The 23842-nt window shown below is 54.5% G+C and overlaps 3 protein-coding genes across 21 annotated transcripts in view; 1 reads left to right on the forward strand and 2 right to left on the reverse strand.

Moving 5' to 3' along the window:
- The first annotated feature begins 434 nt into the window (after nucleotides 1-434).
- LOC122390602 (adenosine kinase-like) lies at nucleotides 435-19168 on the forward strand. Of its 5 annotated transcripts, XM_043383723.1 has the most exons (9): nucleotides 1254-1415; nucleotides 9828-10088; nucleotides 10485-10652; nucleotides 11802-11970; nucleotides 13049-13255; nucleotides 13473-13621; nucleotides 17879-18058; nucleotides 18360-18477; nucleotides 18643-19168. In XM_043383723.1, exons 2-8 carry the CDS (start codon nucleotides 9925-9927, stop codon nucleotides 18466-18468), a joined length of 1146 nt encoding a protein of 381 aa, XP_043239658.1. In that variant the 5' UTR covers nucleotides 1254-1415; nucleotides 9828-9924; the 3' UTR covers nucleotides 18469-18477; nucleotides 18643-19168. The 5 variants fall into 5 exon arrangements, with proteins under 5 accessions (XP_043239657.1, XP_043239654.1, XP_043239653.1 ...); XM_043383722.1 differs by lacking the exon at nucleotides 1254-1415 and adding an exon at nucleotides 435-528 and having other exon boundaries at nucleotides 18360-19168; XM_043383719.1 differs by lacking the exon at nucleotides 1254-1415 and adding an exon at nucleotides 687-1055 and having other exon boundaries at nucleotides 18360-19168.
- On the reverse strand, nucleotides 5786-7075 carry LOC122390603 (trypsin-1-like). Its single transcript, XM_043383724.1, has one exon. The coding sequence runs from the start codon at nucleotides 7060-7062 to the stop codon at nucleotides 6208-6210; it is 855 nt and encodes a 284-aa protein (XP_043239659.1). The 5' UTR covers nucleotides 7063-7075; the 3' UTR covers nucleotides 5786-6207.
- Nucleotides 19169-20390: 1222 nt separating the features above from the next.
- LOC122390604 (polypyrimidine tract-binding protein 2-like) overlaps nucleotides 20391-23842 on the reverse strand; it is a 62976-nt gene continuing 59524 nt past the window's right edge. For all 15 annotated transcript variants that reach the window (XM_043383728.1, XM_043383727.1, XM_043383726.1 and 12 more), the window contains one exon: nucleotides 20391-22457. In XM_043383728.1, the coding sequence (XP_043239663.1) occupies nucleotides 22389-22457 (69 nt within the window). In that variant the 3' untranslated portion in view covers nucleotides 20391-22388. The remainder of the gene's footprint in view (nucleotides 22458-23842) is intronic.

The raw sequence follows: 23842 nt of genomic DNA on the forward strand, positions 1-23842 counted from the left end.
GCAAACATGATGTGCAAATAAAAAATGCAATATAAGAAGCCCTGATGAATAACGGCATCTCGTATTTGGCTTCTACAGCGACATCTATATACATAAACAATCTGTGCTTGGCGTCATCTATAGTGAAATGAGCTCTTGTGCTGTGGTGACCAATCTGCATCAACAGCTTTTGAGGCCTTTTGAGGCCTGGTATATAGGGCCTTGTTTTGAGGTATCCGATTGATGCGCCGTTTTGGCTGATTTCATAGCTGCTGAATTGATAGGCGGGATTCCGTATCGGTGCGTGTCAAGCTGGAGATACTTGGGCCTGTTCCATTGGCTCCTCTAACCTCCTCAAAGCTCCTCAAAGCTCACAGTTACTCCTCGGCATTGACCTCTATTAGTACCACACCCTAAGTATTAGTAGGTATTATAGAGGTCAATGCTCCTCGGTAACTGTGTTACCGTTATCTGACTCTTATCGATCAAACGAACGATGCGGTTCAGGTTCTTAGCTGCGGTTGCAGGCTTCAGACTGCCTCGCCCTCGGTGGGTACTAATGTACTATCTACTTAGCACAGCTCTTATTGATCAATTTTCGAAGGTTAGCATAACATAGTTGAGGTGAATGTTCGCACAGCATGCGTAGCTATCGTGACCTTATGTGAATTTAGCACAACTTGTATATTTTTCGTATCAGTATGCCTGAATAGTGAATCGCAACCGAATCTCGGCTGAGGTCTCTTGTTTTGGTAATCATGTGTTTCTTGTCCAACAATATGTCTAACTACCAGCCTTGCAACAACCTCAAAATGTGTTTCTGCAACGCATTTTTTAACGTTTGTAACATTTTACTAGCTGTCTCTTTTTCATGTTGTTATGTCGTACTTGCGCTATAAATGCATCAAGTTGCCCATCAAAATTATTATGTTCTTTTCCTGTAACCAGTTCTTGTGGCATCCGAACCGAATCCAAACGAACAAATCAAAGCGTGAAGAGTCCACTCGCGTTTAGTATGGCCTTGTTTAGTGCTGGCGAAAAATTGAGCACTGTGGCCTGTGCAATTAATCGTCAAGGTGAACTTTTGATGCTTATAGCGGACGCCGGTGAAAACAGGGCGCCGGAGGGCATATTAGTCACGTGACATTTGTGACTTCTCCCCCTTCATGGGCCTTCTACATGCCAAACGTCACGTGTAAATTTCACGAACCTTGATCAAAGCGCCCCAGGCGCCCTGTTTTCACCGTCGTCCCTTATAGCAATGGCAGGGGTCACTTCGGTTGTACGTGACGCTTCTATGCATTTTTTTATCGAAATGATTATTTGATAAGAGGGAAAACAAATCGTTATAGGAGATTTAAGTTACAAGAAAATCAAGTAATACGGTATCGGTAAAGCTGGCGTCCGGTCACCGTCGTCGCCATCGTCGCTAACCGGTAAATTTGGGGCCTTACTTAGTTGGGGGGTATATAGGGCCTTGAGTTGGGGCAACTACGAGGCTCCGAATTAAAATTTGATCAGCCAATCAACGGCTGGAGTGGGCGGGTCAATGACCATATATGGTACCTAATAAAATCAGAAAACTTCATCTTTTCCATACATCAGTAGGTGGAACTATGGTCATGAGTACCCAAATATAGGAATGTTCCCATTTTTGGGAACGGAGTTCCCAAATATGGGAACGGGCGTTCCCATTTATGAGAACGGAAGGTAATTTTTTGGCCGTTCGCCCACTAAAACTCATTAGTGCATCACGTCTCAAAAAAGTGCACGCTAATTTAAGTATCTACTAAGGCTCTATAAAATTATCTTTAATCTGACCGTTGAACAAGGAAATTGACCGTCGAATGATATTTTTAATGATTTTTTGAAATGACGGAATGGTGAAAACATGGGTTATACTACATACATTTAACATGCAATTTTAAGGAAAATGAAGCGTTTTTTACATTTTGAGGTCAAGTATAATAATGTTCGCCTGGTTATGAAGTTTCATACTAGCGACACCAGATGCTGACATATGCAAGCGAACACGCGGACAGTCCCGAGGTAATATTGTTGACTTTTGGTGTCGAGGCGCACGACCGCGTGGAACGTCAGTATTCTTACCTCGTATTCTTACCTCGTTGGGTTCCTCTTTGCCTCGCTTGTCCGGATAGGAAGGGGTCAAGTTGGGTGGATGTAAGGAACCCTAAATGAAAGAGACGCGCCAGTCCAAATGGTGACAGACAAGAAATAATAACATTTAATAATGGACCGGAAATTGCGCCTCGCGAAACAAAGTCGTACAAGATAGACCTATATCATATAAGAAAAACAAGTTGTAAGACGATACCTACCTATACAGTCATCATTACCAAAACACAGTTCGCATTTTCATATAAGTTAATCTACATAATCGAACAGTTTGCTACGAATACATGTATCAAGAATGCGTTTTAGGCTATTAATATTAGTCGCGCATGCTGCCTCTGCAGGCAGCTCATTCCATATGCGAATACAGCGAACAGAAAAAAAGCGCTTGCGAGTGTCAGTTCTGGTGGCTGGGGGAAATATCTTACATCCGTGACCCCTGGTGCCGCTGCGATAGGGCCTCTGGAAAAGGTCATTAGGATTGATACAGGAGTGGTTATTTAGGATTTTCCAGTACTGGATCAGGTCGGCCCGCAGCAGTCTACCCTGTACCGAATAGAGGTCCAATGCAGCTAACCTTTCACCATAGTTAAGTCCAGTCATTCCATCAATGTGTCTCGTCCATCTCCGCTGAACCCGTTCAAGAAGTCGAAGGTCTTGTACATACCCAGTATTCCAAATGCAAGAACAGTACTCCATGATTGGTCGGATGTGGGTTGTGAGAAGGGACAGCATAAATTGAGGAGAGCGACACACTGTGGACTTAAGTAGGCTTTCAGCTAGGCCACCCGCCTTATGGGCTACATTTCGGATGTGGTCATGAAACTTCATGGTGACATCAACAAGGACGCCCAAGTCAGAGGCCTTGCTTGCTGGAGTTATCGGAGCACCATTCAGGATGTAGGATGGCTGGCTAATGTTGGGACAGGGTCCAGCAAAGCGTAGGACCACACATTTTTTGGCGTTCATGTGCAAACCCCACGATGTGGCAGTCCTCAGCAAAACGTCGATATCATGTTGAACGGAGTGGTACATAGGGGAGCCCGGTGCCGAGTCAAGTTTGTGCTCAAAGCTGCTGTATATTTTCAGATCATCTGCAAAGATTTTGTAGTCGCAATTAAGATCGGATGCAATGCTATTCACATAAATAAGGAAAAGGATCGGGCCCAGCACAGACCCCTGGGGCACACCACTGAGTACAGGTCTGGAACTGCTTGATTTGCCCTTGACACATACCCTCATGAACCTGCTTGTGAGGAATGAAATTATCCATTTCAAAAGATTTCCATTGATATTTAGGCTTATCAGTTTATCTATAAGCAATTCATGAACAACTACATCAAACGCTTTACTAAAATCGAAGAGAACAACATCCGTTACCGCACCCTCATCTGTCCGTCTTGACACGTCATCATAGACCAGTAGCAGTTGGTCCATTGTAGACCTTCCAGACCTGAACCCGAACTGGTGAGGACTGATAATCTCATTTGACTCCAGATAGGGAACAAGTGATTTACAAATTAAGCGCTCCATCAGTTTGCACGGCACAGAGGTAAGACTTATCGGTCGGTAGTTGAGAGGGTCAGACCGTACACCTTTCTTAAACAAGGGAACAACAAGAGACCTCTTCCAGCTATCTGGTAAGGTACCTTCTCGGAGGGATCTGTTGAAAATGGTCATCAAAGGTTGAGCCAACTGATCAGCACACTTCTTCAATAAGAGAGGGTGAATGTCATCAGGTCCCATGGCTGAGTTTCCATCAAGCTCAAGAAGACTTTTTAACACATCTTCACGGGAAATAGCAATGTGTTCAAGTGAGGATTCGTGAAATCGTTGGTGTGGGCTTGGTTCGGATGGGATAGAGCGGCTATACACGGATGAGAAAGACTCAGCAAAAATCTCAGCCATGCAGGAGGGATCATCACTCAGTTGGCCCGATGACAGCTGCAGCGGTCCAACCGAAGGACGGCCAACCTTCTTATGCCTAAGGTAGGAGTCAGTGATTTTAACGAACTACTGTTGTAAACTTAGTTTCAGTGGTTTAAAATTATTCAACTGTATTTTATCAGCCCGGAAAGACATATTTTATTTGGATGCTAGCTGTTTAGCGTTATTTTATAAGGAGCGTCATGAGCGTGGTTTTTGTCTTCCGTGTTTCTAAGCATGATCGTTTTGGGGGAATTTCTCTTATATAGGTCGCTCTGTGTGGCTTATTTATAATTTTTATGCTGATTTCGACCATTCCTCGTGCCCATCCTACCAGGCCTTTTGCCACTTACACTCATTAAGAAAGGAAAAAACTAGATTTTCATTGGGACTAGGTGTTTTGAGGGTGTAACATATTCAGCGTTCCCATTTTTGGATACTTCCTTGTGCTCGTCAACTATCGGTGATAAACAGACAGAGTGCTTGACATGTCTCCACCCGCGGCGCGGACGGTGGATATAGGTATGGAAGACCTTGTTGAACATCGCTGAGCGTTGTGAATTCCGTAATCCTGCAGAGGGGGGCGTGCCCGCTGCGAGATCGACGGGAATAAAAGCGCAGAAGACCGGGCGAAACATGCGACGGTCTTGCCGGAAAGGTCATCTGATGATTGTTGCGTTAACAATAATTTGCAGCGTTGGACGTGTTGCTTGTTAATGAAAAGAGCCCCCGAAAGGCGTCGGTGAAATCGTTCCCAATTTTGGGTACGCCGTTCCCATAATAAGGAACGCTTGCAGCGCCAGTGTACGAGAGCGTTCCCAAATTTGGGCTCGCGGCCCGGATGATGGACTGCTTTAGAAATAGGGGAACGATTTGAAACTACGATGGGCCTTACAATATCAAACTCTTTCCCAACAATATTGAGACAAATATCAGGCGGTTCACGATCGTTTTATATTTTTGGACGTCATTTAACGGTTCTTTTTCTTGTTTTAAATAATGCCTACATGGCGTTCCCATATTTGGGTTTATCGTTCCCAAACATGGGAACGAAAATGCGTTCCCGAAAATGGGTACGCTTGACCATAGTTCCGCCTACTGACATCCTAGCATTCAAATGAAAAAATAAGGCATTAATGCCATTATTTTTGGTATTTTCTTTATTTTTTCCAATTGTGGTTAAATCATGATTTTAAAATTAAATATCTTCATTAAGTTCATTTAGGTATTAGTAGAGCAGACGTCACACGAAGGTTTTCCGACCAAGGAGAGGCGCCATACACGGAGCCCGGAGGTGCTTCTTTCTAGGAAAACCTAAACAAACCTAACCTAACCTAACCTAACCTGACCTAACCTAACCTACAACCTATAAACCTACAACCTAAAAACCTACAACCTACAACCTACAAACCCACCCTACAACCTACAAACCTACAGCGCCTCTCCTCGGTTGGAAAACCTTCATGTGACGTCTGCTCTACTAATGCCTTCATTTATTGCAATGAAATTAACTCTTTTAACAATTTTCTTTCAAAATACCAATCCATTTATTGAATGGCCAGCTGATTGTGATGCCCGGAACCTGCAGAAAAGCTGTTTTGTGATTGGCGACTGGCGTTTTCGAGTGAATTCGCCAAATTTTATCAAATAGCGTTTATTTGTAGTGGGAAATGGAAGCCTTTTCTCTCTTATAAGGTGGACGCCATACCTACCATAAATACTGGCATGTTATGCCGTTTTTCACCCGTAGTAGCGAGGGCTGCATTTATACCCATATATGGTAATAAAAAGTCTATTTATTGACCGATCAATTTTTGGATCTTTGCCTCGTAGTTTCCCCAACTGATATTTTATCTTATAGGCTGTATTGCATACACATTCAACTTGCACATAACAAAATGGCATTCATTTATAAATTATAAATGTGGTGATGTGTGATATCACCATGTCATTATCAGTTACAGTGTAGATGTCTCACTTAGCACTGCAATTCGCATTGCTCCAAGATAGAGGCTCTTTAGCATACACCAATATGACCACTATTCACGGAACTGACTGAAATATAAAATGACATATGCCCTGCACTAAACAAAAATACCAAGCCAACTGAGATCAGCATTTCAACTGGCAATCGTGTTGCAGCTACCAATTCCAAATGGTTGCTGATCTCTACTCCTGCTCCTCTGCCAGCCGAAGCTGGATCCATTTGAGGTAGTGGCTGACGTCCGTGTAGATGCCAGGCAGGCTGGGCCGGGCGCAGCCGATGCCGGCCGACACCACGCCGACCAGCGTGTGGCGGCCGCCGGGCTCGGCCACCACCAGCGGGCCGCCGCTGTCGCCCTGGCACGCGTCCTTGCCGCCCTCGCTGAGGCCGGCGCAGATCTGGCCGGGCTTCAGCGTCAGCCGCTTGCCGGCGGCGGCGAACCAGGCGTTGCACGTGTCGCGCGTCTGGACGGGCACGTCGGCGCTCTGTAGGCGGTCGGCGCGTCGTCCGCCGTCGCGGTACTCTGCCAGCCAGCCCCAGCCGGCCACGGTGGCTGTGCGGCCGGTGGGCGGCGCGGCGCCGGCCGCCGGCAAACACGCCGGCTGCACGAACGGCCCCCAGATGGCCGGCGCGGCCAGCGTCAGCAGCGCCAGGTCGTTCCGGAAGCTCGGGTACTTGTACTGGTCGTGCACGGTGAGCGCGGCCACGGCCAGCTCCTGCTGCGCCGGCTCTGCCACGCGCAGGTCGTGCTCGCCGGCCACCACGCGGAAGTCTGCCGTCCGCCGGTTGTGGAAGCAGTGCGCGGCCGAGAGCACGTGGCGCTGGCCAATCAGCGTGCCGCCGCAGAAGTGCTGTCCGGCCAGCTGGATGGAGACGGTCCAGGGCAGCTGGCCGGCGTAGGCGCCGCTGCCGCCCACGATTCGGCCGCGGCCGGAGAGCACCTGCTGCTGGCCGCACTCTGTCACCGTCGTGTTGGAGTCGCTCTGGCCGCGCACGGTCACGGCGCAGGCGGCGAGCGTCAGTAGAGCGGCGGCACGCATGGTGGCAGATAGAGGACCGCGGCCTTCGGCGAGGAGCGCCAGGCTGAGCTGTTGCTCGGGGCAGTGTGGAGTCAGTGGCGCCGCCAGCTGCTTATGTACCCCGCGGCGCCGGCTCGGTGGGTCTCACGGTCACTGGGGCGGCGGTGCCCCGGCGGCGGCCGCCCGTATGCCAGCGCTCGGTCATCAGCACCCCTCCGCGTTAGCTGTGTGTCGACCGGTGCGGCCGGCGACCCTACCACCGCCGCCAGGGGACAAGGTCGGCTCTGTGGGACGCGCAGCGGCGGCTTCCGCCCGGCACCGGGCCCGGCGGGCCGCTGACCGGGACTTCCTCTTCCGACCCGGCCCGTTCCGGGTCACCGGCTGCCCGGCGCGCCATTCCCGGCCGTGTGCGGGACGTCAGCTTCGATCCCCAGCTCGTCGTCTAATGTTTATCGATAATGAAGACTTTGAGGCGTCTTTTTTTCAATAGCCACGAAAGCTGTTCATTTCCGTGCATTTTGCGCATGTTCTGCTGGTTCCTTTTTCACAATTTTGGCGCTGGGAGCCCAAATGAGCGATGCTTCCGGGTCTCGCTCCCGAACTTTGGCGAAGTTTCAATGCCGGGAGCAGATGAAGACTCTCTTTGCCCCTTCGCGATGTGCAAAGTGCACGTCCGTACACAGAACTTTTTTATCGACAGAAATTTGAGGTTTTGACCGGCACGGTGGATACCGGCCTGTAACCTTGTACCAACTTTAAGCGCAATCGGCCGAGCAGTTCTTTAAATGCATGGAAGCGTTCTCCGCTCGGGCTCACGTGCAAAGTGAGATCCCAGCCGTCTTGTGAATTTGTATTTCCCATTTAGCCGACATTTAACAACGTTACAATGTAAATCACAATCGGCGAAGCCGCTCTTGAACTGTGGAAATGGTGCGTGCACTTGTGCACGTACGAAGCGTGCACATTGCACAATGCACATTGCACATGGAATAAGCCCCAATGCATTTGTAAGTGCATCGCTGGGTGGGTGCGATGGCATAACTGTCTCAAAAGCGTTACTGGCCGGGCCTGCAGGCCCGGTCAGGTCAGGCGGGTCATGCATATTGCATAGTTGTTGATTATTCCGTAAGATGTATATGAGTTGCTTTGTATTTGTTATTAATTAGCTATTACCAGTAAAACGCCTTTTGGGCGAAGAACGAGCGAGCGAGATAGTGAGCCCTGCACGTGCGCAAGGGCGAGAGGGTACTTCCAACGGGCTTGTGCAAAGCACCCTTCTAACCGGTCGCTAGCGGTGTGCCAAATTTGAACGCAATCGGCCCAGCCGTTCCTGAGATCTGGAAGCGGCATTCTGCACGTGCGCACGTGCAAGCGGGGTCCAAACTGACTTTTGCACGGCACCCTACTAACTGGTCCCCAGCCGTGTACCAAATTTGAGCGCAATCGGCCCAGCCGTTCTCGAGATCTGGGAGCGCCCCCTGCACGTGCGCACGTGCTGTAGCACCCCAACCTTAACACATGCAGATGAATTATCTGATGGAGACCTAACTGTGTACCGAGTTTCAATTCAATCGGCCCAACCGTTGTGCCGTTATTGAGGTTGCAATTTTGGGGGTTCTTAAAAAATGTCCAACTTTACCACGCGCCACGTGCGGTGGTTGGCAAGAACGCATGGTGGCCATCACACCACAGAACTTTTACGTCCAAGTGACATTCAGTAAAGAAGACCGCTTGTCAATCGGATGTCCCGTTCCTAAGATATTAGCCTTTGAAGAGCGTCCCCACGGCCGGCCGGCCGGCCGGCCGCTCATACTCAGGATTTTCCCTTAATTCAGTATGAACTCGTAATTATACTATGTAGGTATTATTTTTTTCCTTTTGCTTTATGGCAGTCGGACCGCTGATTCCTAAGCCAATATGCTTGAAAGTGGAGACGCTATTTTTGTCCCTGTACTGTGCGTGTCCGATGTGCCGCCATTGGCACCGATTCCTTATCTAGATCAAGGTCCTTGCCTCCAGCCATTCCGCGTATCGTCTGCTTTTTGCCCGATGAACCATAGGAAGTAGCGTCAATTACGGACTCGAGCGTCACGCCTCGCTCTTCCGGACTGGTGCATTCCGAGACCGCTGTCCTTCCGCTCGCTGTTCCGGTTCGTGTTTCGTGTTCCCGGAAGTCCGCGGAAGTCGGTCTGCTGCCATGTGCGTGTTTGTGTTCACGGTTACCGGTGGTAATTAGCCACAGAGACGGCTGCGCTAACTACGGGTCGCACTGCGCGTGACCCTGGCGAGTCAACATGTGACGCCCTATAACGCTCTGTGACGCCCTGTGACGCTCTGTGACGGTGGATGCCGATGCGTCACCTGTGCGCTCAGTTATGACAACGGTCGGCTATGTGACACGTTTGGCGGGGGGGGGGGGGGATGACTGGTGAATACGCACAGTAGCTCCAGGAAGTTCCGCCTCCCATTAGACCCAGTGTGTTAGTTTTCTATTGACATTGAGGATTACACGCCCCTGGTCGTTCTTTTTGATTTACGAGCGTGCAATTATTCGAAATTTTGTTCTATAGGCGCTTTACAAGTTGAATTTGAAATTTACAGGTGACTATTTGTCGAGCACTATTATTTTAATAGCATCTTACTTATTAAATCATAATCTTGGCCCTCAACCAACATAAGAGGTAGATAAATAAGTGATCTCTAGCTGTAAATCTGTGGTTCTATTGGACCAATCAAGAAAACCCAGCGTAAATCGAAAATGCTTTGAATCCGTCCGGTTATTACAGCCTGCCGCCTCTGCTGACCTCTCCACCTCGCATCTGCTGCACTGACCGCGCCGTGTCGAGGTGAGGACCGCTGACCGCCGCTGACCGGGCGCTGGCCATGGGTGACCTCACCACCGACCTGCTCTGCTTCGGTAACCCGCTGCTGGACATGATCCTGCGGGTGGAGGACGGCCAGCTGCTCACCAAGTACCGCCTGCTGCCCGATAACCAGATCGAGGCCGACGACGACCAGAAGGCTCTCTTCGACGAGGTTTTCGCCAGGTCAGTGGTCATTGGACACAAATCGCTGCGTTGGGCACGGATATTGGCGTATTATGTTAGTTTCTCTTGACTGCGCGTCACTTTGGTGACACATAGTGACCGAATCTGCTCGATCCTCGGCCGGTCAACACCGACAGGCTATTTTGCTTTCGCCGAAATCCAAAGGAAACCATATCTGTACAAGGAGATTGCCTAGTTAAGCACCACCATCGTCATTGCCATGACCAATAATTGTCAATTTGGTCAATTTGACCATCTTTATCCCCTATTATTAGAACAGTATTGGTCAAGGTGCGACTCCTAACCGTCGCTCTGCCCTGGTGCTGACCTGACCTGTTTCTGCGATATCAGTGTCCTAACTGCCGCTCCGCCTCTGCCCCCCCCCCCCCCGGACAGGAGCGGCGAGGTGACGTTCTGCCCGGGCGGCTGCGCCCAGAACACGGCCCGCATCTACCGCTGGATCCTCGGAGACCGCTCCTCCGTCTCCTTCGTGGGCGCCGTGGGAGCCGACAAGTTCGGACAGCGACTCGAGAAACTGGTGCGAGCCGACGGCGTCAACACTCGGTGAGGACGCTAGAAGCGCTGCAGCGATCAAGCGGGGCTTGTGTAGGTGTTGACTAGTGAAAGACTTAGATGCATTAGCTGCGGGGGTTGTGCGGGATAATTAGATTATCCATAAAAGTGCGGGATAACTAGCGATCCATTAGAGACAATTGAAACGGCAAGGATTTCTTGAGAGAATAAGGCTTGTGTTTTAGCTAATACCAGTAAAACGCCTTTTGGGCGACCAACGGAGCGAGCGAGAGGATGGGCCTTGCACGTGCGAAATTGCGAGGGGGTACCTCCAACTAACTTGTGCACTGCACCCTACTAACCGGTCTTTAGCGATGTGCCAAATTTCAGCGCAATCGGCCTAGCCGTTCTCGAGATCTGGAAGCGGCACACTGCACGTGCGCACGTGCAAGCGGGGTCCAAACTGACTTTTGCACGGCACCCTACTAACTGGTCCCCAACCGTGTACCAAATTTGAGCGCAATCGGCCCAGCCGTTCTCGAGATCTGGGAGCGCCCCCTGCACGTGCGCACGTGCTGTAGCACCCCAACCTTAACACATGCAGATGAATTATCTGATGGAGACCTAACTGTGTACCGAGTTTCAATTCAATCGGCCCGACCGTTGTGCCGTTATTGAGGTTGCAATTTTGGGGGTTCTTAAAAAATGTCCAACTTTACCACGCGCCACGTGCGGTGGTTGGCAAGAACGCATGGTGGCCATCACACCACAGAACTTTTACGTCCAAGTGACATTCAGTAAAGAAGACCGCTTGTCAATCGGATGTCCCGTTCCTAAGATATTAGCTTTTGAAGAGCGTCCCCACGGCCGGCCGGCCGGCCGGCCGGCCGCTCATACTCAGGATTTTCCCTTAATTCAGTATGAGACTCCGCTCGCTTCGCTCGCTCCGTAAACATGGCTGTTTGTCTGATAGGCTGTGTGGAGTGGGGTAAGGACTTATTAACCCTTGTTCTTTGTTGCACATTGTATTCACACCTTGTTGCATTTGGTATTCTTGCAAACTGCTGAACACCATGCGTTCGTTGTTACGATGATGCCCCATCGTGTCACCGCGCTCGTAGAAGACGGTCCGCGTAGTGGGTTCTCTGTCTGCCGGCGCTGTCAGGCCGTGCTAACCTGTGTGACCCGTCCCCACTACAGGTATGTGGTGCACGAGGACCGTCCGACGGGCCGCGCCGTCAGTCTGGTCTGGGGCACCAACCGCTCCCTGGTGGCCGACCTGGGCGCGGCCACCCTCTGCCGTCCGGACCGGGTGTTCACGCCGCGCAACCTGGCCCTGCTCACCGGCGCCCAGTTCGTCTACATCGAGGTGGGTAATGGATTCGGGTGCCGGCCGCCGGCCGGGGTTTGGCGGTCGCCAGAGGCGGTTGGAGGATGCTGTCTGATTTGCTGTTTTGGTAATGTAAGATACGGAACGATAGCGGGAGATGGTGCGATGCTGGGTGGGATAGGTAGAATGCGCCATGCGGTGTCGGCTGACTCGTATCATTGTGACATGTCGTTATTACGGAGCGAGCGAAGCGAGCGGAGTCTTTCCTTAGATTAACGGAAATTTCTGAGTATGAGCGGCCGGCCGGCCGGCCGTGCGGACGCTTTTGCGAGGCTTATATCTCAGCAACCACTTGACCGATTTACATGCGGTAATTTTTGTAGGGTAGCTTCATTCCTTCTACCAAGTATTGGACTATTCCCGATGCATGTGGGTGACCCCTTATGCACGTGCCACGTGCAAAACGAAGAGGTGTCAGTTTTGCAATTGTTGCAATATTTCGGTAACTACTTGGCCGATTGCGCTGAAAGTTGGCATGTAGGTAGGCACCCACCAGGCACTGTATATCCATGTGCCAGAGTTGGGGTGCTGCTGCACGTGCGCACGTGCAGGGGTCGTTTCCAGATCTCGAGAACGGCTCGACCGATTGCGCTCAAATTTGGTACACGGTTAGGGACCGGTTAGTAGGGTGCCGTGCACAAGTCAGTTGGGACCCATTTTGCACGTGCGCACGTGCAGGGTGCCGCTTCCAGATCTCGAGAACGGCTGGGCCGATTGTGCTCAAATTTGGCACATCGCTAGAGACCGGTTAGTAAGGTGCCGTGCACAAGTCAGTTGGAGGTACCCCCTCGAAATTTCGCACGTGCAAGGCCCACCCTCTCGCTCGCTCCGTTAGTCGCCCCAAAAGGCGTTATACTGGTACTATAGTCTACTTGTATTGTAGGTGGCACTACCCGTCAGTATCATCTTTGAGCTTATTATGGTTTTAGCTCGGATCGGGTCAAAGCTTAGACCTTCAGTTCTTGACTTTGTGCAAATATTCGTTGTGTGTGTGCCTGTTTCTGCTACAATCTGCAATGTCTGTATTGTCGCACCTTCCCCCGCCGCCGTCGTGCAGGGGTTTTTCGTAACGCACGACCCGGAGACGGCGGTGCAGGTGGCGCGCTACTGCTCGCACAGCGGCCGGCGGCTGGTGTTCAGCCTGTCGGGCACCTACGTGTGCGAGCGGCACACGAGCACCATCTGTCAGCTGCTGCCGCACGTCTCCTTCCTGTTCGGACACGTCACAGAGCTGACCGCACTGGCTCGCGCCCTAGGACTGGAGGTGAGAATAGAGGAAGGTACCAAACCCATTACTTCTTTGGATGTATCGGTGAAAGCATGGGTCCTGTCGAGGCTGAGACTCCATTTTAATGTCACATCAGGCTACAACTGTCATTGAGCTAGGCAAGCTAGATTGAGCATTTATGAGCATTGAGCGTATGCTTCCCTCCCGGGGTCTACAACAGTGTAACCCCAAACCTGTGACCTGTTTCGGTCAGGACGAGTTTGACATATCGCCGCTGGGCTACGCGCGCCTGCTGGACGCCGCCTTGACCCGGCTCAATACGGTGGAGGCCATGACCCAGTCGGACGAGCCCGACCAGCCCGCCGACCAGGCGCTGCTCAACGGCGACAGTCCCCAGCTCAGGTGAGCAGACACAGGCCCCAGCTCAGGTAGGGGTGCTGCCCAGCTCAGGTAGGGGTGCTGCCCAGCTCAGGTAGGCACTTACCGACAGCCTTCAGCTCAGGTAGGCGCAAACAAAGCACGAAGTAGGTGTCGTAGGGTCGTACCTCTCTTTGTTACATCCCTCTTCACCCTTCTCTTTATCAGATACAGTAACTACATACGTCTAAGTCACTCCTACTTTGCATTTCTGCTTTTGGCACCCCTTCAGCTGGCTGGTGTGCATAATTTGATTTTATCACGTGTCATTATACGCATGCCTGTAATTAAGCAATGAAGCGTATTCCGGCAACCGTTTTAAATAATTTTGCATTGACGTCATTGTCCACGTCGCGTTGGAGTGAATGATTAACCACCATTGCACCATCACGGTCTTTGTAGCCAGTGAACTTAATCTAAATGATCCACGGCCCACAACTTCCAGAGCTGACGCACGCCCTTTGGCATGCATTCATGACTTGCCATTGCCGTAGCGAGCGGTTCCGCGTGTATTCCCGGCAGGCGCTATATTATGCATGGGTAGTTTGAAACGCCAGGGGGCCCACTTACAATACGTGTTTGGTCATGATTTCCCTGGTGCTCCCCATTGATTATTGTATGCAGCACCCAGTGGGGCCTGCGCCAGGCACCTGGCAGCCCCGGGTCCCACAATGTGTTACTGAAGCTCCACAATTCATATTGTCGTGTCGCCAGAACTCGCATTACAAACGAGTCTGCTCTGTGCAGAATTCGCGCTACTGTTGCAGCTTATTTTGTGCATCTTAGTGGTGACCTTTTCTCTGAAAACTCCAAGAGGACCAAAATCAACCAAAGCGAGACGTACATGAAAAACAGCATCAATGGCGCCAAATAGTTATCAACTGACCCGTTCGACCATCGCCGCTATCCTGTGCCTTGCTGTCTGGCTCTTGCTCTCTCAGCCACTGACTGTTCGGCGACTGCTCGCTGTGCTCTCCCACTACCACAGGATCGTGGCGCTCACCCAGAGCGCTGAGCGGATGCTGCTGCTGGACTGACCGCCGTGCTCTGCCTCTCACTGTTCGCTGTGTTCTTCGACCGCCACAGGATCGTGGCGCTCACAAGGAGCGCTGAGCGGGTGCTGTATCACACTGTTCACTGTGCTCTCCCACTACGGTAGGATGCGCTCACAAGGAGCGCTGAGCGGTTGCTGTATCCCACTGTTCGCTGTGCTCTCCCACTACCACAGGATGTGGTCATCCAGAACTCCGAGCCGGTGCTGTATCCCACTGTTCGCTGTGCTCTCCCACCACCACAGGATGTGGTCATCCAGAACTCCGAGCCGCATGAAGGAGATGGAAGCCCAGATCCGGGTGCTGAAGTCCAGGAAAGCGCCCGGCCCGGACCAGGTGTGCACCGAGCACCTGCGGCATCTCGGCCCCACAGCCAAGTCCGTACTGCTGCGCCTGATCAACCAGACCTGGGCAGACGCCACCATACCAAGCGCGTGGCGGAGGGCCACCATCATCCCGATTCTGAAGACCGGCAAGAACCCGCAGTCCGTGACGTCATACCGCCCGATAGCCCTCACCAGCCACGTGGCAAAACTGGCAGAACGGATGGTCGGCGCTCGACTCAGCCAGATCGCCGAAGCGAGGAACCTGATTCCTGCCGAACAGGTGGGCTTCCGGCGCGGAAGATCGGTGGAGGAGAACCTCGGCCGCCTTGTGCAGACCGTACAAGACGGCTGGAACCGACCCCGCCCCGCCGGTCGCCCTACCGAGGGGAAGACGGCGGAGAAGTTCGCGCTGGTAGCGTACGACTTCAGTAGAGCTTATGACAAGATCGACCACCGCATGCTACAACTTAAACTGCTTCGTCTCCAGCTCCCACTATGCATGGTTAACTGGATCTTCCAGTTCCTCCGTGACCGACGCGCCAGGGTGGAAGTGAACGGCTGCCTCAGCGAGGAGCGCCCCTTCAGAGCGGGCCTCCCTCAGGGCTCGGTCTTGGCACCGACCCTGTACACCCTGTGGTCGGCCGACCTGGTGAGCGACCTGAGGAGCGTCCCGGGTACCAGCGTATTCATGTACGCCGACGATACCGCCACACTGAGCGGTAGCTGCCGGATGGAGACGGCAAGAGAACGAGCCCAGATCGCAGCTGACACGATGGTCAGGTGGGCCAACAGGTGGAAGATGGTGATCGCCGGGGAGAAGACCCAGGCCCTGGCCCTCTCCCAGTGGTCCCATGACGCAAAGGACTTCCAGATCAAGGTGGCCGGAACATCGGTCAAAGGATCCCCGCACCTGAGACTCCTAGGAGTCACCTTTGACAGACTCCTCCACTTCGGGGAACACTGCAAGAACCTGCGCCGGAAAGTGAAACCCAGGACGGCTCAGCTGAGGAAGCTGACCGGTCGCAGCTGGGGCCTCCAGGAGGCGCAACTACGGACCGTTGCCAACGGATACGTTCGGGGCGCCCTGGAGTACGCGGCAGCGGCGTGGCTCCCGGCGGCGTCTGAAGCTCACGTCGAGCTGATCGAACGGGAGCTGCGAGCGGCGGCCCGTGCGGTCACTGGCTGCACGGCCTCGACCCCGACCGCGCCGTTGATGGCCGAGGCCGGCATCCCGCCGGCGCGAGTACGATGCCCGGCGCTGGCCGCCCGCATGGTGGGCCTGGCCGCCTCGCTGCCCGGCGACGACCCGCTCCACGCCGTCGGGGAGATGCACGTCGCGCCCCGCCTGAGGACGACCACCGGATGGCGTGACGTCGGCCACCGTGCCCTGGCTTGGACAGGTGCGGCCGACGTCAAAGTGGAAGGACGCCCTACAAAGACTATCCCACCGTGGGACCACCATGGAGAAGCCGTGACGTTCTGCCTGGACGTCGGCCCCGGCGGCCAGAGAGCGGCCCCTGCGCACATACGGAGGGGAGCGGCAGAGGCCACACTGGAACATCTGCCGCCCCGCGCCACCTGGATATGGTCGGACGGCTCGGCGGAGGGAGGCGTCTCCCAGGGCGGGGGCGGTGCCACTATCACCCTCCCGTCGGGAGAGACTCGGGAGGTCCGAGTCCCAGCGGGCCAGCTCTGCTCCAGCACGCGGGCAGAGCTGTGTGCCCTGAAGGCGGCCCTGAACGCCATCCGAGACGCCGACGCCGACATCGCAGACGACCCAATAGTCATCTGCACCGACTCCCAGGCCGCCCTGAGGATGCTGGAGAGCGGCGCCTCCTCCCAGACGACTCACCTAGGGATCTCCATCTGGGAGGACCTACTCGCTCTCTCCAGCCGAGGGTCACCGATCCGCCTCCAGTGGGTCCCGGCGCACTGCGGCCTGCGGGAAAATGAGAGGGCCGATGAGCTGGCCAAGGAGGCCTCCGGCCTACCCCAGGAGACAGCAGCAACAGACGTGAGGACGCTAACGAAGGCCGTCGCACGCTGCGCCTCCCACCGCTGGCGGCAGGAATGGCCGTCCAGCTTCTTCAAGGACATCATGCGGGACCGTATGCCGTCTCCGCTCAACAACCTCGACCGGGATGCCGCCGTCAACGTCCACCAGCTGCGGGCCGGGCACTGGGGCCGCTCGGAGCAGTATCTGCACCGTATCGGGCGGCGCCCCATCCCGACCTGCCAGCAGTGCAACCTCAAGGCGTGCCCCGCAGCCCGCTGCATCGTGTGCAGAGAGGGCGCCGACACCCCGGAGCATGTGTTGCTCAGGTGCCCGTGCCTGGCCGGCGCCCGCCTGCGACTGACGGGCAACATCCACATTCGACCAGAGCAGCTGAAGGACGGCGAGCTGGTGGCGGCCTTGGCCGCCGGCTACCTCCGCCACAAGGAGCCCCTCATGGGGCTACAGGCCGGCCCCAGCCGGCCCTGAGGGGAACACCAACAACAACAACAACAGCCGGTGCTGTATCCCACTGTTCGCTGTGCTCTCCCACCACGGTAGGATGCGCTCACCCAGAGCGCTGAGCGGGTGCTGTATCCTACTGTTCGCTGTGCTCTCCCACTACGGTAGGATCGTGGTCACCCAGAACTCCGAGCCGGTGCTGCAGTTGACTATCTAGCGTGCTCCGTCTCTGACTGTTCGGTGTTGTCTCTGACTGTTCGTTATATGCCGCAGGATAATTGTCACTCAGAGCGCGGAGTCGGTGCTGCTGCAGCTGACTGTTCGCTGTGCTCTGACTGTGCGGTGTGCTGAGTGTTGTGTCTTCTGTCTGACTGTTCTATGACTTCACTGTGCTCTCACTCTACCGCAGGATAATTGTCACGCAGAGCGCCGATCCGGTGCTGCTGCTGGACGGCGTCTCCCTGGTCTCCGTGCCCGTGCCGGCCATCGACGAGCGCCAGATCGTGGACACAACCGGCGCGGGCGACGCCGTGGTCGGCGGATTCCTGGCCGGACAGTTCCTCGGCGAGTCGCTCGAGGACTCTGTCAGGTGAGCGCAGAACTCAGTCAGGGGAGCGCGGGTAGACGGACAGTCTCAGGTGAGTTCGAATAGATAGACATTAGACAGCTCCTCGGCGAGTCGCTGGACGACTCCGTCAGGTGGGCGCTGATAGACAGACAGTTTCACTAGCCGTGTACATGCCAACAGGTGCAGCCTGATCCCTGCGTTAGTGTTCGCACTTCGCAGCATAACTTTCTCAGAGCAGGCCCCGAGCCCGCCGCGTTGTCCCTTGCCCCAACCCGGGAGGTGTGTTCGTTGTCTGACCGCCCCCCCCCCCCCCTGTCCCCAGGTACGGCGTCCTGGCCGCTCGGGAGGTAGTCCAGGCACTGGGCTGCTCCATCCCGGCGCGGGGCCACCCGCTGACCGAGCCTCCTCTCACCAACGGCGTGGCTAGCTAACCCGTCTGACGGACCACGCACTCCGCACGGACCGGGCGGCGGCGGCGGCAGGTCAGTGGGAGCAGGGCCGGCGGCCGTCAGCCCGTCTCGGCCCAGTGGTGTGACCCGCCGCCCACGGGGTGCCGCGGCTCCCCGCTGCCAGTGGGCGACCACCGGCCGGCGGGCAGCGGAGGGCGGACCGCTCAGGTGACCGTCTAGTCCGGGTAGGTAGTTGTGATTTCTGAGATCGACTTCTCGGTTAGTACGAGGGGTCGGGCGGGTCACGTGATCTGACTGGAACCAATTCTGGTGGGTCACGTGAGCCCTGCCCCGGGTTCTTATCAGTTCGGTGCAATATTAGGTGAAAGGGACTTCTAGTTCAGGAATGCGATGTCCGCGACTGTTTGGTAGAATAGTCGTACTAGTCGTTCGGTTTAGTTGAGTTCTGGTGTTAAAGTTGTTTTCAGTCATCACATTTGTTTTGTGTGGGTTCAACTGAAGATATTAAGTCGGTGCAGTGTACTGTGCAATGGAGTGCGAGCAGGAGCTTTAGCCGCTTGTGATAAGAGCAATTGCTGCCTTGTTGATATTCGATGTAATGGATTTGATCCAGTGATTGCTGACCTAGTCTTCGGTGCGGTGTATTATCAGTTTATCTGCTACCTTTCAAATGCATGTACATTGTATGAAATTGACCAGTTGCAATACAGGGTGTGATGCATACCCTTTCTGACCGAAGCGTTGCAGCCCTGGTTGCCAAGGGCTGAACAAAGTTGTCTGTAACCGGTACCGTTGTTATCAGCTGTGGCATCTGCTGGACTTACCCTTCTGACACACAGCAGTCGTACCTTTGACTCCAGTCACCAATGACTCTGTATGAGCGGGGTTGGTGGCGCTGGGTGGCGCTCCGTCACCGTTACCGGTCGGCCAGCGTCCCCGCGGCGCGGGAGCGGACAGACGGCCGGCTCATATGCACGGTCCGCCGCCGGGCCGGGCCAGAGACATGGCTCCCAGGACGGCGCCGGTGCCAGGCAGCTCGCGACAATGCATCATCCTGCCGCCATTCCAGTGGCATAATAATGAAACCAATGAAACCGCCGCTGATACATTTCCTATTTTGATCGGGCTGATATGCGTGCTTCGATGCCATAGTCCGTCGGCACGGTAATAGACCTGTGTGTCTGTTATACTCTGCTGTCACGGAATAAACAGATCTATCCAATTGGGGCCGTAATTAGGTGCGCCGAGGCGGCGGTCCGCCACGACCCGGCTATTTATTTCAATCTGTCCGGTTCAAGCAAATAGCGCAGTGTTACCGGAGCCGCTCGTGGCGCCATCTAATCGAGTCGCCGGGACCGCGGTTTTGACCCAGCACTGCCTCTACAGTCAGTGGTTTGGTGGCCCACAGTGGCTTATATAAATAATCACACGACTTTTCCTTGTAACGACTGTGCTAGATTATTGGCCATGCTGAGTTTACGTTTCTTTTTCATTGTGTTATGGAGCACAATTATCTCCCCATTGGCATCTTCTCGAGTGCTGTGTTAAGCACCCGTTTAGCCCCTGCATATAGCCGTACTCCGTGATGTGGGTACTTACAGGTGGTGGTACCAAGCGCACTCTCTTCTAGCATGCATGCCCGATCAGTGCTGATATGGTCACACTCCCAAACACATTGGGGCTTATGTTTGCACCTGTGCAGGTGGACGTATCGCACGTGTACCAGGTGGATTCGTGTATCGTGTAACGTTGCGACTTTCCGTGTTACATTTTCAGCCTGTTTGGGTTCAATCCAGCGTTCCTCTCCTGTTCCTGTCATCGATCATAACTGCTTCCGATTCCCCGTTCCCGTCAGTTGACGTCCTTTATGCGAGCGATTGTTCGAACCATCTGCGACGCGGATAATCCGGTGAGCGAGAGTATGAAGAGAAAAAGGCACAAGAGAACGTCCAAGATCTTTATAATGGAATCGCACATATTGTCCTGTTCGGCGCGCGGCACCCGCGACCACCGATACGGCCGGACAAGACAGAGAGACAGACGAAACGACAGACAGACAGACAGACGGACAGACGGATAGAGATAAAGTTGCCCAGATGTACGGGCAGAGAGCGGAGGGCTGTCGCAGCGCCAGCCGAGAGGTGTAGAGCAGCGAGACGCGCGCGAGAGCTACGAGAGAGTCGGAGAGACCGAGACAAGCGGCAGAGCGGAGCAGCAGCTGAGGCGTCCAAGAGAGGGACCGGCGCAGCCCAGCTAGACAGGCGCGGGAAGCGAGACGCACCTCGCCTCGAGACAAACGTTCATGGCAACAATTTTTGTCATTTTATTACAAAAATGGTTTCAATGATTAAAACATGGTGCGGTCAACAGCGAGCGGGTCGGCTGGCGGACTGGCGGCGGCGGCGGCGGCGGCGGGCGGTCCTACCGACCCGCACCGGATAAGGGAACTTTTTTTTGCGGCCAAAGGCACGTTATTTAACAACATTGAGTGATCCAACCATGGGTAGCCGCCCGACGGACTGGGGATGGGGCGGTGCCGCCGCCGCCGGCCGGGCGCCGCGCGCGCGACACGGGCCGCCCGGCCGACACTCCGCCGCTCCCCGCGGACCGGTATAAACACCAATCATAAACGACGCGCCAGGGCGGCGAGTGGCCAGCGGCCTGACCTGACCTGACCTGCGTCGCGCCATGTGACCTGACAAATCGGTCCTCGCCCCAACAACTACCTACACATACAATGCAATAAAAATGCAATATGAAGAGCCGAAAACACCAATTTTCGAGCCACCATCAACTAGACATACACTACGTTAAACAAAATCCGAAGACACGGAGCGAGCATGACCAAACGCTGGGGAGACAGTCGCCTTCGATATATCGGTCCATCGACCAGAGAGAGAAACAGGGAACTTCAAACAAAGCCGGAACCGCACTACCGCACTCGTCTAGCCTCAAAAGGCACCGAGATGGTACAAAAATAGTCACGTCTGGCTGATATGTTAGCGTGCCTCTGCGGCGCTGGCGCTGGCGCCATCGGGCGGCCGGCCGACCGACTGGCTGGGCCGACCGGCCGCCGCGCACGGGCCTAGATTTGTGCTGCTGTGTCGGCTTTAGAAAGGAGGATTGTCACAGCCCATATTAATTTGACAGACGGGCTTTAAAGCTGTCACAATACTGCTGACCGGAGCGATGCGTCGACCACGCTCCCACCTCCTGCTTTGTTCCCTGGAGTTCTCTCTCGCTCTCCCCGTCGCGTGCGGCCGCCTCAGTGGCGGGTTCACCTGGGCCCCGGACCGCGCGGCTGCGGTACTCTGGCCTGAGTCCGGCCGTCCTGCCGCCCGCGGGCCCTGCCTGCGGCGTTCGGGCGTCTCTGGGCTCCGCCCGCGGCCAACCAGCCACCCGGCCCTGCCTGTGGCTGTCGGACCACTGCCTGTGTCCCTGGAGGGGTCTCAGTCGGCGGCGGCGCTGGGCTGCTCGGCCGACCGGCCGGCCCGCCACTGGCCTCCTCAGAGGGACGCGCGAATAAATACCGGCGGCGCAGCGCGGTTTTCCATGAATTTCGGTCGCCGTTGTACCGGAATGCTACAACATGTGGGGCCTGTGTAACGACTCTGCTGCGTAACGTCCCCCGCCGCTCGACGCGCCTCTGTACATCGTACATTACTACTTTACCGTCTCCAAGTATGTCTAGTTTACCCAGCTCTGACTAATCTCTCCCTCCGACCTCAGCCACTAGCCGTACGCAAGCAAATGCAAAAATAGGCTCTCCGGTGGCCGGGCGGGCTGCTGCCTGATCCAGTGACGTCACGCGCCGCTCCGGCGGCCGTTTGTTCGGTAGGCTGTGGGTCAATCCGGGTCGGCTGTGGGTCGAGTCCGGGTCGGCCGGCCGGCACCAGGCGCCGTGCCGTGCCCTCCTCCGCTGCGCGCTCTCGCCGGGCCTCTTAGATGGTCGACTTGGAGAACGAGACCCGCAGGTGGTTGGCGTCGCTCAGTTGGTAATTATGCATTTTCTGAAACAGAGGAGACATTCGAGTCAGCTTGGAGGAAAGCAATAGCTCATGCGGGTACTGCATACCTACGTACCGGCTCGGCCCGGCCACCGCGCTGGTGCCATATTTCAGCAGTAAATGTGAGAGGTGCTCTGACCGACCACCCCGGCCGTTCCAGGCGGTCCAATCTGCCTCAGACCCAGCCACCTGAGCGGGGGCGTCTGATCGCGGCGCCCCCAGAGGCACATGAGCGGGGCGGCCGGACCCCCCCCCCCCTCCTCCCGAGAGGTATCTGAGCGGGGGCGTCAGATCGCCCCCCCCCCCCCCCCCCCCCCCAGAGGCACCTGAGCGCTCGGTCAGAGGGTATCCGATATCGGGGGCAATCGGCATTTCCGGCCGGTACTTTACCGACCGGCGGCTGGAAGCCCCTTATATGCAGGGGTGTCGATTTGTGAAAACGGTTGGGCGTGCCCAGAGCTTTAACCCTCGCCCGTATACATTTTGGGGAGGGGGGGTCGAACGGACCCCCCTCGGTTTTTCGCGAATAACTCGCGTAAAAAGCGGCCGATCACGACGAAACTTTCAGTAGTGCCCTCGCGTTGATCAATTTACACCTACTCTTGAAATTTCATGACCCTGACCCAAATGACCTTTGACCTGTGACCTTCTTTTCGAGACCATGTTTGGCCGGAATCTTGGCGTATGTCGGCTCGCATAAGCCGCGCGTTTGCAGTCTTTTCGTGGTTTCAAGCGTTCAAACATGTGATATGATGTTGCTCCCATGCATTAGGGTGGGTGTCAAGGTCACCTGAAGGTCAGGTCAGGTCATTGACCTTTGATGACCATTGACCTTTGATGACCTCGGTTCACTTCTTTGAGTTTTAAATGTTTCTGGGCTAGTTTTTGGAGCTGAATTCGAATTTAGCAACCATATGAACATTTACGAAGTAGTTTTGGTGCCTTCGTAGCATGTTACGAAGCTGTCTCATATGCCTTTTTTAAGATAAAACTGCATTGTGTTAGTATCAGGTAGGCCCTGATAACATGTTAACTGGGTGGGCAATCGCCCACCCAGTAGCGATTTTTGCCCACCCAGTGGAGTGTGTTTGCTCACACAGTAAAGACGGAGACGGAGCAGTTTTACCCGCGCTGGGCCGGTGCTCAGCGCCTTCCGCGCCGGGCCGGGGGTGTGTGTCTGAACACCCCCGTCTAAATCGGCTCCTGGGCCACGTAGCGACAAGCGGTAGGCGGCATTAGAAAGACAGTTAAAATAAAAAGAGAATACTTGGTCTTTATGAGGTCAGGTCAAAGCTCAGGTGACCAGAGATCATAAAAGGTCAAGTTTGGATTGTTTGAACAATTTGCGAAAACCTGGCGCATAATTTGGGAACTAATAGAGCTGCAGC

Source organism: Amphibalanus amphitrite, unplaced genomic scaffold (genome assembly GCF_019059575.1).
Source record: "Amphibalanus amphitrite isolate SeventyFive unplaced genomic scaffold, NRLGWU_Aamphi_draft 000402F_arrow, whole genome shotgun sequence".
NCBI lineage: Eukaryota > Metazoa > Arthropoda > Thecostraca > Balanomorpha > Balanidae > Amphibalanus > Amphibalanus amphitrite.

Bases quoted from the DNA above. Each gene is read 5' to 3' on its own strand.
- LOC122390603 (XM_043383724.1), bottom strand. From the start codon at position 7,062: ATGCGTGCCGCCGCTCTACTGACGCTCGCCGCCTGCGCCGTGACCGTG.
- LOC122390602 (XM_043383722.1), top strand. From the start codon at position 9,925: ATGGGTGACCTCACCACCGACCTGCTCTGCTTCGGTAACCCGCTGCTG. The intron at 13,256-13,472 runs GTGAGAATAGAG...TGTTTCGGTCAG, and splicing joins CTCGCGCCCTAGGACTGGAG to GACGAGTTTGACATATCGCC. The intron at 13,622-17,878 runs GTGAGCAGACAC...ACTCTACCGCAG, and splicing joins GGCGACAGTCCCCAGCTCAG to GATAATTGTCACGCAGAGCG.